The sequence below is a fragment of the Odocoileus virginianus genome, chromosome 16 (assembly GCF_023699985.2).
Source record: "Odocoileus virginianus isolate 20LAN1187 ecotype Illinois chromosome 16, Ovbor_1.2, whole genome shotgun sequence".
Taxonomy (NCBI): Eukaryota; Metazoa; Chordata; class Mammalia; order Artiodactyla; family Cervidae; genus Odocoileus; species Odocoileus virginianus.
This window is the reverse complement of record NC_069689.1, coordinates 51,825,570-51,841,851: the sequence shown is the minus strand read 5'-3', so window position 1 is coordinate 51,841,851 and position 16,282 is coordinate 51,825,570. Positions and strand designations below refer to the sequence as shown.

Below are 16,282 nucleotides of genomic sequence, written 5' to 3'. Positions count from 1 at the left end.
TCGCCCTCCAGGCTCCTCTGTCGACGGGATTCTCCAGGCAAGAACACTGGAGTGGGTTGCTGTGCCCTCCTCCAAGGGATCTCCCAGACCCAGGGATCGAACCCATGTCTCTTATATCTTCTGCAGTGGCAGACAGGTTCTTTATCACTAGCACCACCTGGGAAAAGCTCCATCAGAAAGCACATGAATGTAACACAATCTAGGGAAAAGTGCAGGGCGAGAAGGTAAGAGAGCCTGGGCCAGAGCCCCAAGGAGCTCTGGCATATTCAAGTAGGAGATGGGGCAGGTGCCAGTAAGGAAAATACAAAAGGGAAGAAGGAAGCCAGAGAGTGAGCCGTGGAAGCCACAAAGGCAGTGGGTTGCAGGCACACACTCAAGGGGCCCCAGGGAGACAAAAGTGGATGGAGGGGTCAACTGTGGGGGTCACTGGCGAGCTTAGCTGATCTGATCGCTGCTTGTAGGAACCTAAGCCAGCTGGAGTGAGTCAAGAGCATGGAAGTAGTGACCATGAACAGCCGGAAATGTTTAGCTTCAGCGTTCAGGGTGTGGGGAGAGGAAGGATCAGTTTCCTCTCCTCAGACGGGAGACAAGTGGCATTTTCAATTCAAGTTGGGGAGAAGCCCTTGTTTGTTGTTCAGTCACTAAATCATGTCCAACTCTTTGCAACCCCATGGACTGTAGCATGCAAAGCATCCCTGTCCTTCTGTATTTCCCGGAGTTTGCTCAAACTCATGTCCATTGAGTTGGTGATGCCATCCAACCATCTCATCCTCTGTCACCTCCTCCTCCTCCTACCCTCAATCTTTCCCAGCATCAGGGATGCTTTCAGTGAATTGGCTCTTTCAGGGGGAAGCCCTATTTCTTGATAAAAGTAGAGGAAGATCTGTTCCCATTCGCGTCCTAAAACCACCTGCTGAGTTTCCTCTGCTGCGTCTCAGCCCTGTGCTATAAGACAGTGCTTGATAGATCACAGAAATGACACGTTCTTATCCCAGGAGCTTCAGGTCTCCTCCAGAAGGGTAGCAGGGGTCTCTGCCACGGGGTGAGGAGTGTGTCCCCATGGAGGGAAGTGCCAGCTCAGATGGGGGCGACTGGGGAGGCCTTGCAGCCAAATGAAATGTCAGCATTCAGTTTTGAAGAAGATCTGTGATTTCTCTGGGCAGAGATGTATGCAAAGAGACAGAGGGGCTGAGCTTCAGCACCTTTCACAGAACAACGGGAGATGCCCCTGGGTGCTATAATGGGGCCATTTATACAAAAGCACCTGCTGTGGGCAGGTGGCTTAGGAAGAGGGGTCCAGCCCCACCCTGTGTCTCCCCCTACTTCCCAGGAGTAAAAGCTTCTTGTGGGGCACAGTCATGCAGGATGGAGGGAGCAGACACTGAACACCGCTGAAAACATCCCACCTCGCTTGATGGAATAAGAAAAACCCCAATCTGCTAAGTCTGGCGGGGAAAGAAAAGGAGAGGGAGGAGGAGAGGTACACGGATGGGATACGGGCTGCGGAGGGGGCACATAAAAACCAAAGAGGATTTGTTTGACCCTCAGGAGGATTTACCTCGGCGTGTGCTCTGAGAGCCAAGCAGCCCTGGAAAGAAAAGCAATGAATCATTTATGATTGTTTTCGTTTTGTATTCATTAAAGACCTCTGCACTATTATTATCGAGCCTTAATTGGCTTGGCTGCCGGCTGGCGCTGCCTCTCCCCGCGCCCTTGCTCCTCTCTTCGCCATCAGAAATTCCTCTGGAGCGTGAGCCAGGACCGTGCTGGGGAGCCGGGGCAGCTGGGCAAGAATCCACCCGAAGATCAAATGGAATGCAGCCGCTTGGCTTTCTCCTCTCTGATCATATATTAATAAATGTATCTCGCTGGTCTCCAGCTCACTCCCCATGATCCGCTCTAAGCTCCCCCCCATCTCTGCACCCTCTTTGCTTTCTCAGCCTTTCGAGAAGCCTCCCATTAGCCAGCCCCCTCTCCCGGCCCCATGAGCCCAGCAACTTCACGCATGACAGTGCACATCCTTTGTTCCAGGTGCCATAGTGGGCAATGAACCAGCAACCATATGCAAGTTACCTGATTTACTTCTTTTAATACACTTCAGTGTAATTATAACTGCACAAAAGAGAGGACAAATTGGCAAGTGATTACATTGTTAATTTGGCAGTGTTTTATCACATTGTGGAAGCACGATTTCCTCTCTAATCGTATCGGGGGGGCAACACATTTGTCTACGGTGTGGGCTTATCAAGGAATTCTGGGGCATAGAAATGAAATACACAGGAGACAGGGAAATCAGCTCTCCTCCCCATAAATATTCCTTTATTTTGCATGTGTTTTGCAGCCTCCTTCAAAAAAGCCAACTCGTTGATTCAGGCCTAATTATTGAAATGCTCCAGAATGCATAATCAGGCTGTGACAGACCAGCTGATAGATGGCTTTAGATCTGGAGAGGGGAGATAGCCCCAGTTAACAGGGCTGACTGCTTCCCTTTCAGAATCTCACTGGCTGTGCATGCCTCATGACCATCCCACCTGAGAACGCGACCGTGATTCCTGGAAAATGCCCCAGTCCCGGGTGTCAAGAGGCCTTCCTTACCTTCCTGTGTGTGATGTGTGTCTGTAGCATGATCGGGGCCATGGCTCAGACGCCTTCCGTCATCATCCTCATCAGGTAAGCATAGCCCCAGGGACCGGGGAACCAGCCGCCTCGCACTGCCTCCCTCCCTGCTGTGTGTCCGCAGTTCTCCCAGAAATCAGAACTCTGGGGACTGTATGAGTCTCGCAAGCCAGCTTCCCTAGGCTGGTAGGAATCAGTTATGTTTGATGGAAACCTCGCAGCAAAAGTGAGGCTCCCCTGGTGGCTCAGACAGGAGACCTGGATTCAATCCCTGGGTTGGGAAGAGCCCCTGGAGAAGCAAATGGCAACCCACTCCAGTATTCTTGCCTGGAGAATTCCCATGGACAGAGGAGTCTGGAGGGCTACAGTCTGTGGGGTTGCAAAGACTCAGACATGACTGAGCGACTAACACTTTCAACTTTCACTCCAAAAGTAGAAAGCACAGCCCAAGAGAAAACACTGCACTTTCATGTCCTACCAGAAACAGACTCTGCAGGTAATTTTGAAAGGTACTGCGGTCTCTTATTGACATTTGCAAAGAGCAACACTGTTGGAGTGAAATGAAAATGGCATGGGAATAGCCGAGTCCCCGTGTCTGGCTCCTGTCTCAGGGCACTGATTTGTAGTATGACCTTGGGCTCAGTGGTTTCTGAATCTGGAACTGGAGGTGATGTCAGTGGTCCTGCCTGCCTCCTGCAGTGGGCTGGGTCCCGCTGAGACCATGTGTGTGCAAACTCATAAAGATATAACAGGTCATTGACAAGGTGTGATGCACTGCTGAGTGGCTCATGGAAGCAAGCGGTGACTGCTTTTGAACAGACGGATGGTTGGAGAGAGTCACCCTTAATCTCTGTTTCCCCATCTCTCAAGAACTATCCTGGGGGGGTGGGTGAGGTGTCTCTAAGGTGAATTATTGGGTAATTTTCTGAGTAACTTACACAGTTACAAAGTTATCTAGATTTGTGTGAGGAACCCAGAAGAGTCAGGCTTCATGTCTGCAACCATCTTTATTTTTTTTTTTTTTTACAGTAGTTTTTGTTATACATTGATATGAATTAGCCATGGATTTACATGTATTCCCCATCCCAGTCCCCCCTCCCACCTCCCTCTCCACCCGATCCCTCTGGGTCTTCCCAGTGCACCAGGCCCGAGCACTTGTCTCATGTACCCAACCTGAGCTGGTTATCCGTTTCACCCTAGATAATACACATGTTTCAATGCTGTTCTCCTGAAACATCCCACCCTTGCCTTCTCCCAGAGTCCACAAGTCTGTTCCATACATCTGAGTCTCTTTTTCTGTTTTGCATATAGAGTTATCGTTACCATCTTTCTAAAGTCCATATATATGTGTTAGTATACTGTAATGGTCTTTATCTTTCTGGCTTACTTCGCTCTGTATAATGGGCTCCAGTTTCATCCATCTCATTAGAAGTGATTCAAATGAATTCTTTTTAATGGCTGAGTAATATTCCATGGTGTATATGTACCACAGCTTCCTCATCCATTCGTCTGCTGATGGGCATCTGGGTTGCTTCCATGTCCTGGCTATTATAAACAGTGCTGCGATGAACATTGGGGTGCATGTGGCTCTTTCAGATCTGGTTTCCTTGGTGTGTATGCCCAGAAGTGGGATTGCTGGGTCATATGGCAGTTCTATTTCCAGCTTTTTAAGAAATCTCCACACTGTTTTCCATAGTGGCTGTACTAATTTGCATTCCCACCAACAGTGTAAGAGGGTTCCCTTTTCTCCACACCCTCTCCAGCATTTATTGCTTGTAGACTTTTGGATAGCAGCCATCCTGACTGGCGTATAATGGTACCTCATTGTGGTTTTGATTTGCATTTCTCTGATAATGAGTGATGTTGAGCATCTTTTCATGTGTTTGTTGGCCATCTGTATGTCTTCCTTGGAGAAATATCTGTTGAGTTCTTTGGCCCATTTTTTGATTGGGTCATTTATTTTTCTGGAGTTGAGCTGGAGGAGTTGCTTGTATATTTTTGAGATTAATCCTTTGTCTGTTGCTTCGTTTGCTATTATTTTCTCCCAATCTGAGGGCTGTCTTTTCACCTTGCTTATAGTTTCCTTTGTTGTGCAAAAGCTTTTAAGTTTCATTAGGTCCCATTTGTTTATTTTTGCTTTTATTTCTGAAATTCTGGGATGTGGGTCATAGAGGATCCTGCTGTGATTTATGTCGGAGAGTGTTTTGCCTATGTTCTCCTCTAGGAGTTTGATAGTTTCTGGTCTTACATTTAGATCTTTAATCCATTTTGAGTTTATTTTTGTGTATGGTGTTAGAAAGTGTTCTAGTTTCATTCTTTTACAGGTGGTTGACCAGTTTTCCCAGCACCACTTGTTAAAGAGGTTATCTTTTTTCCATTGTATATCCTTGCCTCCTTTGTCGAAGATAAGGTGACCATAGGTTCGTGGACTTATCTCTGGGCTTTCTATTCTGTTCCATTGATCTATATTTCTGTCTTTGTGCCAGTACCATACTGTCTTGATGACTGTGGCTTTGTAGTAGAGTCTGAAGTCAGGCAGATTGATTCCTCCAGTTCCATTCTTCTTTCTCAGGATTACTTTGGCTATTCGAGGTTTTTTGTATTTCCATACAAATTGTGAAATTATTTGTTCTAGTTCTGTGAAAAATACTGTTGGTAGTTTGATAGGGATTGCATTGAATCTATAGATTACTTTGGGTAGTATAGCCATTTTGACAATATTGATTCTTCCAATCCATGAACATGGTATATTTCTCCATCTATTTGTGTCCTCTTTGATTTCTTTCATCAGTGTTTTATAGTTTTCTATGTATAGGTCTTTTGTTTCTTTAGGTAGATATACTCCTAAGTATTTTATTCTTTTTGTGCAACCATCTTTAACAGAGGAAGTGGTGCCAAGCACAGATCCATCTTACCAGGATGCAGTTATCTAAACAAACCAATTCAATCCCAAGGGCTGGAGATAAAAGTAGGAATGAAATGCTTGGATACAGCCTGTGCAAATGTACATTTTGTTGTTGTTTAAGTCGCTAAGTGTTCAACTCTTTTGTGACCCCAGGGACTGTAGCACATCAGGCTTCTCTGTCCATGGGATTTCCCAGGCAGGAATCCCAGAGTAGGTTGCCATTTCCTTCTCTGGGAGATCTTCCTGACCAAGGGACTGAACCCATATCTCCTGCATTGGCAGGCAGATTCTTTACCACTGAGTCACCAGGGAAGCCCTGGTATGTAACATCAGCTGCTTTATCCAGCCTCTCTCTGTCTACTACATTTCCTGATCTTGGTTATAATTCACAAGGAAAAGGATTTATACAAAGTACTTATGTTATAAAGTCATTAGCAAAGCTTTTTCAATGTGCAGGAGCATTAATGGTGCAATTGCAAATTGCCATTTTATACTTGTTAAATTTGGAAAAAATGTTTAAAAATTCACTCCCAGTTTTGTAAGCAAGGCTCTAACAAAACAGGTAAAGTCACACATTTCTGGTGGCATTGAGAAACGTATTAATCCTTTCATAAAAGCAAGGTGGCAAATATGAGTTCAAGAGCCATAAAAATGTTCAGGGTTTTTTTTTTTTTCAATGGGGTAACCCTATGCCTTGCCACTTATGTTAAGAAAATATTCTGTGAGAAGAAAAGCTCAATGCAGACAGATTTTTATTATAGTGTTAACTATAATAGCAGAAAAATCTGAATTGGAATAGTGAGTTAAATTATAGTCCCACAGCTCAGTGGAATAATGAAAATTCTTAAGAATGTGAGAAGTGTTTATGAAATGAACTATTGAATTTAAATTATATGTGGAGGATGATTATATATAATATGCACTGGACAAAACCCATCAGATCTCAGGCATGGGTTTAGGGTGGCTGCATTATTTTTGTTACTAGGAATTCCCATGAAGCTGTATTGTACCCGTTGACACACAAAAGGCACCAAAAAGCAAGAAAAATGACCTTCACAGCCTTTAGCAATGAGCAGTCCCCTTTTTTCTCTGCCCTTGACTCTGCTGCAAAAACCCAGCCCAGCAGTTGTGGCTGCAGACCAAACACAGAAAGTCAGCTGAAACCTGAATCATGTCCAGATCTCAGCTTGATAAACAGCTCTTGGAGATTTTCAGGAAATCTGTGATTCCTTTTCAGTGGACCAGCAACAGATGGCCTAAATGACCTAGGTCGGGCCTTGTGCACCTCATAGCTCCATGCTGCTGGGGCCAGCTGGAGGTACGTGCCCACTTGCTTTTCGAGGAGTCCAGGGTAACAGTGTCTTCTGTTGCCATCCACACCAGTGGACCAGCACAGATGTTCTAGGCAGACACAAGGGCACAGACGGTCTGAGCCACAGCCCGGATTATGGGCACCAGCCCTTGTCCCATCCCAGGGCAGTGGGCCCACTTCCACTCTTACTCCAGACAGAAACGTACTTGCCAACAGCAGCGCTCAGGACATGCACAGGTGTGAGGATACCGGCTTATTTAACAAGTCACGCAGGGGCCAGCACTGGGCTCTGTGTTTTCAACATGTATTCGGCTGCATCACGTCTTAGTGGTGTCATGAGGGACCTTTCGTTGTGGCATACAGACTCTAGTTGTGGTGCTTGGGCTCCAGAGTGCACAGGCTTGGTCGATCCATGGTCTGTGGGATCTTAGTTCCCCGACCAGGGGTCGATCCTGCAACTTCTGCATTGGAAGGTTCTCACCACCAAACCACTAGGAAAGTCCCCGGCCTCTTGATTTCTGGTTTGTTTTTTGACTCAGCATATGCTGGGTGTCACACACCACACTGATGATGAATGAGACACACCCAGTCCTTGGCCTCAAGGAGAGAAGGCCAGCATTGAGTCAGTACTGGTTTCAAGAGCAGGAGGCCTAACAGAGGAGGTCTGTGATGAGCTGGGACAGCCTCCCTGCCTGGAATCAGTCACCATTCCCAAACCCCCTCTGCTGTTACTCTTAAACCAGACTGTGTGAGAACATTCTAGAAAATGTGTGAAAAGCTCGTGCTCAGGGCTGCTATGGGTAAACCAAAGCCAGGGACACTGAGTCAGTTCAAAACAAAGGCATGGGACTGTATAAAGCTGTGTGGGTGTTAGTCGCTCAGTCGTGTCCAACTCTTTGTGACCCCGAGGACTGTGGCCCACCAGGTTCCTCTGTCCATGGGATTCTCCAGGCCATTTCCTCCTCCTGGGGGGGTCTTCCTGACCCAGAGATCAAACCCACATCTCCTGCAGGCAGATTCTTTCCCACTGAACCACTTGGGAAGGCCAAATAAAGGTACCTTTCCAGTTTAAAAGGTACCAAAGCTGGATATAGATGAATGGGCTGTTTCACAAGTGGCCCATCTAGGGAACCAACCCATGCTAGTCTGGTTGATTTCACAAAGTAGATGCCAGAATGACAAATGTGTTTATGGTTCTGGCCTATCTGTGTAGCATAAGGGGAACTGCCTTCCCCACTGATATTTCCTCTGATACATGTACCCACCGACTTAAGATGTTTCCCTGTGCCAGCAAGTGCAAAGTGCCTTTAAATGAAGACTTTGGGAACAAATTTGCATTCCATCCTTCAAATGACTAGTTTTAATTAATAAAAAAAACACTGCTAAATTCCTAAACTTATCTTGTCCCTGCAGTTGCAGTGATTTTTCAGACTTTCGGCAGGGAAGGTGAAAAAAGCAAAAGAACAAAACCATTAATAATTTTCTAAGGAAGGGCTCTGATGGACAGCAGCAGACAACTCTGGGCTCTGTTAATTAAAGTGAAGTGATAAGAATCTTTTCTTTTTTCCTCTTCATCTCTTTGCATGTAGGACAGTCAGCCCTGAACTCAAATCCTACGCCCTGGGAGTTCTTTTTCTCCTCCTCCGTTTGTTGGGTACGTATTCTTTCTTTATTCCCTCAATAGTAAATCGGATGCTTATAACCAGGTGAGTACATATATCAGTGAATCATGACCAGGTGAGTACATATCACTGGAATCATCCCTTGAGTTGTCTTTTTTCTTATGAAGTTTAATTTTGATAAACAAGAGAAAAGTCTGTTAAATATTGTTCAGGGTTTAGACCTAAACTTGCATACTCCCTGGATATCACAGGGTTTTTGTTGATATTAACTGTGCCTGAATTTTCATTGGCACAAGGAGGAAAAGTGAGGAACCAAAAAGAATGTGATGATGTTATTTGGCACCCTCATTAAGCAACCCATGAGCAGCTTGTGAAATGCTTCATTTATGGGGCTACCTGCTGGGGGAGAGAGGTATTTTCCTAATGCTTCCCAAATGGAAACTTTGCATCCTTTAAATTTTTCCAAACTGATTTAGTTTATTTACCTTGGGTTTCTAGGATGGGGCAAATATGACCTTCATGCTACAGAGCCTATATTCCATGGTTTGGTATGGACAGAAGGAACCTAACCTGACATTTTCTAAGATGGGAATAGCCCGTGGTTCTCCCGGAGTGCTGGGACTGGCTGAGGAGAAGCTGGAAACGCCAATCAGATAAACCTTCTCCCTGTGGACCACACTGCTGCTTTATGAACTCGCTTTGTCACGGCCAAGATCAAGATAGGATGACGTTCCTTCTTCTTGAGTAATAAAGCTGTGGTCTTCCTTAATGGACATTAAGTGATGAAAATGGAAAGGAAGATAACCATGGCCTATACCTTCAGAGTAAAAATTTCTCATCCCAAATAGTATATAACCTGAATGAGCACAAAGACTATCTATAGAGATGTGTATAAAAATATTCATAAAAGTGAAAAATTGGCTACAATTCAAACATCCATCAGCAGGGAATTAGTTAAATCCATTATGGGTTCTAATTTCAGTACAATTTATGTACCCCTTTAAACTGGAAAGAAAAATACTGATAAACTTTGAAAGGGTACATGATAAGTGGAGGGGGAAAAGGAGGTCTATATTGTATATGCAAATTTTTTAAGTATATATAAAAGTGAAAGTCGCTCACTCGTGTCCAGCTGTTTGCGATCCCGTGGACTATACAGTCCATGGAATTCTCCAGGCCAGAATACTGGATTGGGTAGCCTTTACCTTCTCCAGGGGATCTTCCCAACCCAGGGATCGAACCCAGGTCTCCTGAATCATAGGCAGATTCTTTACCAACTGAGCTATCAGGGATATATATAGGGGAAAATACAGGAAAGCTAGATAAGAAAATGGTATCAGCTACTATAATTGAATATTTAGGCTATAAATGATAGTTTCTAAATTCATTTTTAAAATTTGAATGATAAAATATATATGTTTATTACTTTCATAATGAGATTACATTCTATATAATTGCTATGTGAAAGAAAAATATTCACCCTTAAATCCATTAATAAGATAAGGTCCTCCCTGGGGAATGGAAAATACTTGACATCTGCCCTATCTCTGCCTGTAGCAAGTTAACTTCCAATCAAGGTTGTGATCTCTTTTGCCATGTCCATGACAAGACCTGGGAATCTTCTTAATCACTGTCAGCCCACATCGTTGGTATAAATGGAGAATCTTAAACAACGTCTTTGTCTTATTTCTGGTTCATGGAAAATAGAAATGCTCTAGGTATGATAATACCCAGTGCAAACAAGTTCAACTGTAATTCAGACTAAAACATTTTAGGCCTTCCTAGAACTCGTATTGGCTTTTAGAGCTGACTACACAGGGTACTGATTATGGTGGGTTTTTTCCTCTCATCATTGGGAGGATAGAAAATGCATGTGTGGCGATGCCCCCCATTCCACCCCGGTTTGGTGGATGGACAGATGAATGTGTAATAGCAAGTAGCAGGTTGGAGACCCTTATTTCTGAAAATGGTGAAACTATTCCACATGCAGGCTTCCCTGGTGGGGAAAGAATCCACCTGCAGTGGGGAAACCTGGATTTGATCCCTGGGTTGGGAAGATCCCCAGAGAAGGAAATGGCTATCCACTCCGGGATTCTGGCCTGGAGAATTCCATGGACTGTATAGTCCATGGGGTTGCAAAGAGTCAGATACAACTGAGTGACTTTCACTACTTTTATTCTACATACATATTCACTCAACAAACTGACATTTATTGAGCATCTAATGTATTCAGAGCTCCATGGACCATACCCAGGTAAGTGAGCCCAGCATTCCTCTTAGGGAATTCCTTTAGGAGCTGAGCAAAGAATCAAAAAGCCCTCCACTTCATGGGGTTACTACAGATGTCTCTGTACCTCTAAACACATGCTGAGGATTCAATATAGTGAGTAAAAAATAACCTTCAGAATAATTTTGATAACACAAAATATAATAAAAATTTGCAAGTTGTTTTTGAAAAGTTAATGAAAATTATAGGACACTTGAAGACAGAAATGAAAAATTACAGAGCATGTGTAATGTGACACCATTAAGATCACTGTATGTTGCTCTAAAGCTCAAACATTATCTAAATGAGTATTTTTCAACTTCTGTGATTATAATCTACAGCAAGAGATAAACTTCATATTGTGGCCCAGTGCATACATATGCATATATACAACTGAAGCAAAGATTTCATGAAAAATATTCACCCTTAAAATGTGTGATGTGCTCTGATATTTTCTATTCTATTTCATTCTTTTAAAATAGTGGGTCATGACCAACTATATTGATTGTATTGTCCAACTGGGTCACACATCAGAGTTTAGAAAACGGCTCTAGAAGGATATGCCACAGTTTCATCTTTTAATTAGAAGTGGCTTATCAGAGAAGTCTTTGCACTGGGCTCAATTCCATTTCCTGCAGCACCCAATAAGATTAACCACCATTACAGTTAATGAAGGGCCAACTGAGAAATCAGATTTCAAGACATTGTCAAGCTTTGTGCTTGGCCCCACTTGGGTAATGGGTGATGGTGAGGACATCACAGTTCAGTGTGATAAGACTGGAGATGCAGTCAGTAGAGGTGTAGGGTGGATGTGTGGGAGAGCCGCCTGGCCTGAGGTTGGGAACAGGAGTGTGGGTGAAAGGATGTGATATTAACCTGAAGCTTGAAGAATGCAGAAGAGTTACCTTGCTAGCAAAAAGGAGAGAGTGCTTTAGATGGAGGGACTTAAAGGAGGAAAACCCTGGAAGTGAACAAAAGCTGACGCATGTTTGGGGGCTGTAGGAAGCTCTTGTGGCTGGAGGGGATGGCTGTCAAGGACACGATCAGAAAGAGTTGCTGTGCTGTTGACAAGGTTGACCTTTATCCCCAAGTCAAATGAAGTCGTTGATAGACTTTAACATGGGGATAAGATCCATTGTGCATTTTTAGAAAGGCCCACTGCCTGCCACATAGAGAATGTGGGAACTGAATATTAAGCCACTGGTATAACAGAGGAACTGATGGAGAACCATGCTGAGGATGCTGGCTACCAAGATGGCGAGATTTGGATAGAGGAGAAAGTGTCAAGGCTTAGTCCCTGGATGGAAGTGTACAGACTGGAGCATCTGAGGAGGAGGAATCCACAGTGACAGCGCCTTACAAAAGGTTTGGATCATGTGGTACATGGGAGATACTATTTCTTAAAGCAGGAGGACCAGAATGAGGAGCAAGTTTTTGGGAATGGCATAGACCAACACCATCCAATAGACCTTCCTGCAGTGGTGGTAGTGCTCCATGTCTATGCCACATGGGGCTGTGGAGCACTTGAAATGTGGTTTCTGTAAACTGGTTTCTCCTTATTTTTGATGATTTTCATTTATGTAGCTGTGTGTGGCCAGTGGCTATCATGCTGGACTGTGCAGGTCTTTGATGCACCACCATTGGTGGGTCAGAGCTTGAGGCAGTGGGAGCAGCTTGGGGAGACTGCTCTTTGCAGATACTTGGCTGTGAGAAGTGTAAAGAAAGAGGGAAAGACGCAGAAGTGAATGCAGGCTATCTTCCCTTGTTGTTTTAAATGCTGATAGAAAGGAGCTGTCAGAAAGGGCAGAGACCTGTGTTGGGTCAGGTCACCTTGGCACAAAGAGCTTCCTACATAGTCTGTGGGAGCCCTGGAGTAAAAGCAGTAATGTGGTTGGTGATATCAATGGTGGGTAGGAAGGAGTATGGAGCAAAGAAATTAAGAGTGGTGGTCACAGGAGGGCTAATGTGACTGGCCCTGGTGCCTGAGCTGGACAAGGAAGAGGTAATCTAGGAGAAGGGAGAAAGAACAGAGAAAGGGCACGTAGGAGCTGGATGTAGTAATTCATGACAAAAGAGTTAGACGACAAAGCTCTGGCTGCAGATTCCGACTTTGAGATTGAGGTGGTGGAGCAGTTCTGAGAAATGACAAAACCCAGAGAGGAAAGGAACAGCCTTGACATTGAGAATGAGTTGTTGAAAGGCCTGAGTGAGAGCTCATGTCCATGGAGAAGTTCAAGTCACTCAGGACAGTGGTGGAATTTGAGTGGAAGAGGACAGAGTTGGATAAAGGGTCAGGAAGTTCAGAGTAAATGAATGACTTACTCAAAGCAGAACACCTGATGTAATCAAATCCACCCTTTTTCATCCTTATGCAAATATCCTGATCACTGTTTTTCTCTCTGGGTGTGGGCATAACATCCATTCAAGGGTCTGATCTCGTTCCTGGGGGGTCTGTTGCATGCCGCAGATGTTACACCAAATTCGACTGGATTCACTACCATGACCTCTCCTCCACAAATGCCTGCTCTTGGTTTTCCAGAACAACAAGCTGGGCAAAGATCATTGGGAACATCAGCCTCAGGGTGCACTTCTGTATGCAGGGGTCATTCCTGAGCAGATTGTCCTTGGGTCAAGGATCATTGGTGAACTAATATAGGAGATGTGTGTCTTAGAAGCTCCTTGTGTGGTTCATCCAACATTTGTTGAGCTACCCTTGTGAAGTCTTGAATTTCTACAGGCACGTGGGAGAAATGAACATGTTGAATGAGTGCTCTGGAAGAAGTAGGCCCAGCCTGCCAGAAACTTCAGAGGAGTGGCTGTGGGATAGTGGGGTGCATGACACAATGTCTGGAATGTGAGGGGAGACTCCTCCTACTCACCTCCACATTTATTTATTCAGCAAACTTTTGCTAAGCACCAACAATGTATCTAACTTCCTAAAGGACCTGTGGGCTTAAAAGAATATTCACAGTCTAAAAATTGAGAGTTATGTTTTATTCAGTGGGAATTTTTAGGACTTCAAGTCCAGGAGACAGCATCTCAAGTAACTCTGAGAGAACTGCTCCATGGAAGTGAGGTTATATAGAAGTTTTGCAGCAAAGGGTAGGTAGTCTGAACATCAAAAGATTATTGTTAAAGAAAACCAGATATCCCAAGTTAAGTGCTTTTCTCTGTATGGGCAGATATAAGAATCTGGGCTCACTGAAATCGTTCCTTTGATATATATCTCAGCTATCTGGGCCAGTATCCTGAATTTTCACATCCTGAGTCTTCTCAGGGCTCACCATTGGGAGTGGCTGCAGCCATTGATGGCAGTGCCCTCCTTTGCTTGCTGATGTGAAAGTACTCCATTTCTCAGTTAGCACCGACGATGTATCTAACTTTCTAAAGGACCTGTACCACCCAGGATCTATGTCCTGACCAGTGCTAAGATGACACCACATATTTGCCATGGACCCCACTACAGTCAGGCATACCGGGTTTGAGTCCAACTCTGCCATTACTGAGCATGAGACCTTTGGCAGGTAATTTAAGCTCCTTGAGCCTCAGTGAGTTTAACAAGGCAGCCAGGAATGAAATGAGAATAGAGCAGCTCCTCTCAACTTCTCGGATTTAAGAAAAGTGAATGTCAGGTATCTGCAGACGATGCTGGACAGTATCAATAGTCCAGTCTCTTTCTTGGCATCACTGAAACAGAGAGACTCATTAATCCTTTCAGGAGAACATTCCTTTCAACATCCGTTTCTAGCTAGTGCTGGACATAACAGTAATTCCTCCAGGTTGAATAGAGGTTCTGTGGTGAATTCAAGTCTTGGCAGGTAAGCTGGAAGAGGAATGGATATCTTTTGAAATGTAAATGCCAGAGTAATTTGTAGCTTCCATTTTGTTTCATAAAGGAATGTGAATTTATTTTTCTTACAAAAGCTTTCCACTCACTTTTTAATTTTAGAGCAAAGAGTATAACTAAGCCTGGCCTTTTCAACCCTTGGAGTGAATTAAGTAGCCAAAATATAAGACCCGGAGGTTTAATCTCTATTAATAGATTTCAGGAAAACAGAGACAATTTCCTTAAGCGATGCTGCAATTTTTGCATTGAAATATAGCTGCAATTTGAGCCCAAGTATAATGGAAAGTAAGATTTAATCCTTTTAATATTCTCTGTAATAACGAGTAACAGCTCTAAGCTTCCGGATACCCTCCCCAACATATGGTGGGTTCCTAATGTCCCAGTGGTGGGACCTTGGTTAATGCCTACTGAATCTGCAAGTTCCCCCCAAGGAAACACATGAAGAAAAGAGAACAGAGAGGAGAGGACTGCTCCTGCAGGCACCAAGGAGGAGAGCATTCCTTTAAAACACACAGTTTCTAGGAAATACTTCATCATTATCATCACCTGCCTTCTCCTTGCTGAGGCCGTAACAGAAGTAGGTACTAACATACACCTTACCCATGTGACCGCCCCTCTGATTTTCCTCCAAAAATGTCTTATTCATGAAGTAAAGGATTCCTGCCAGTTGGGGTTAGTCAATGAATTTTGGCTTGAAGGGTGTTCTGCAAGTCTTTCTCCAGAGATGAGAATTTAAAAGGAGATGAATTTTCATTGATCCAAATGAAAAGCCAAAAAAAACAGGAAAGGAACCAGATTTGTTGAGCACCCACTCCATGAAGGGCTTTCCCAAATACCATATCAACTTTGCAGAGATCAGAACCCCTGTTGAAAGCTTCAAAACCAGGCTTCCACAAACCAGTTATTCCCAGGAGCTTAGTGGAAGGGTAAATAATATATTTTCTGTAGCCCTGGAAAGCCCTGATAAGAGCTCTAAAATCTTCTCCTCAAATCAACAAACTTTAAATTTGTAGGAAAGAAATGATTGGATTGGAAGTTTTGAAATATCAAGCCTGGGAGAAATGACCTCTCAGCATCTGTTTCTCTATAGGTATGAAAAAGGGGGGTTGTTGGGGGGGGGGGGTTGTTGATGTATGGAGAACACCCCATGCAGTGCAGGGATGAGGGGGCAGTTAATAGAGGGTTGGGACGATCCCCTGGAGATGGAAATGGCAACCCACTCTAGTATTCCTGCTTGGGAAAATCCCATGGACAGAGGAGCCTGGTGGGCTATAACAGTCCATAGGGTTGCAAAGAGTTGGCCACGACTTAGCATCTGAGCACACTTGCAGTTACTGTCCCAGTCATCACTTTGTAGCAGTCTCCCATTGGCATCTGGGGAACTATCATCTTTCAGAGGCTACAGGGCTTTTCTATGCACTGCTCCCTGAGTGATAAACACCTAACAGTGAATGGCCATTTGTGAAAATTAATCAAGTGGGACTCCCTTCTGTCACTAATCAGATGAATTCAAGAATGGCAAAGGCCTATAAATAAGAAATCCAGCAAGGGCCTTCTCTCTAAATTCTCTGCACACCTGGAACTCAGGACCTGTGAGATAGAGCTCCTCTTTGGAAAAGCATTTTAAGTCAATAAAAAAGGAAAAATGAACTTGGCAGAAAAGAGTTGTTTTTGTTTGTTTTCCAGGAATCTTAAAGGACTCTCATAAAGTTTA

The 16,282-nt window shown here is 44.2% G+C and overlaps 1 protein-coding gene across 4 annotated transcripts in view; it reads left to right on the top strand.

The window, feature by feature from the left end:
- SLCO3A1 (solute carrier organic anion transporter family member 3A1) overlaps window positions 1-16,282 on the top strand; it is a 458,121-nt gene that overhangs the window by 344,211 nt on the left and 97,628 nt on the right. For 3 of the 4 annotated variants that reach the window (XM_070478194.1, XM_070478193.1, XM_070478192.1), the window contains exons 8-9: window positions 2,495-2,670; window positions 8,423-8,487. In XM_070478194.1, the coding sequence (XP_070334295.1) occupies window positions 2,495-2,670; window positions 8,423-8,487 (241 nt within the window). Of the gene's footprint in view, window positions 1-2,494; window positions 2,671-8,422; window positions 8,488-8,953; window positions 9,572-16,282 lie in introns of those variants that run through there. The other variant, XM_070478195.1, reaches the window with a different exon arrangement.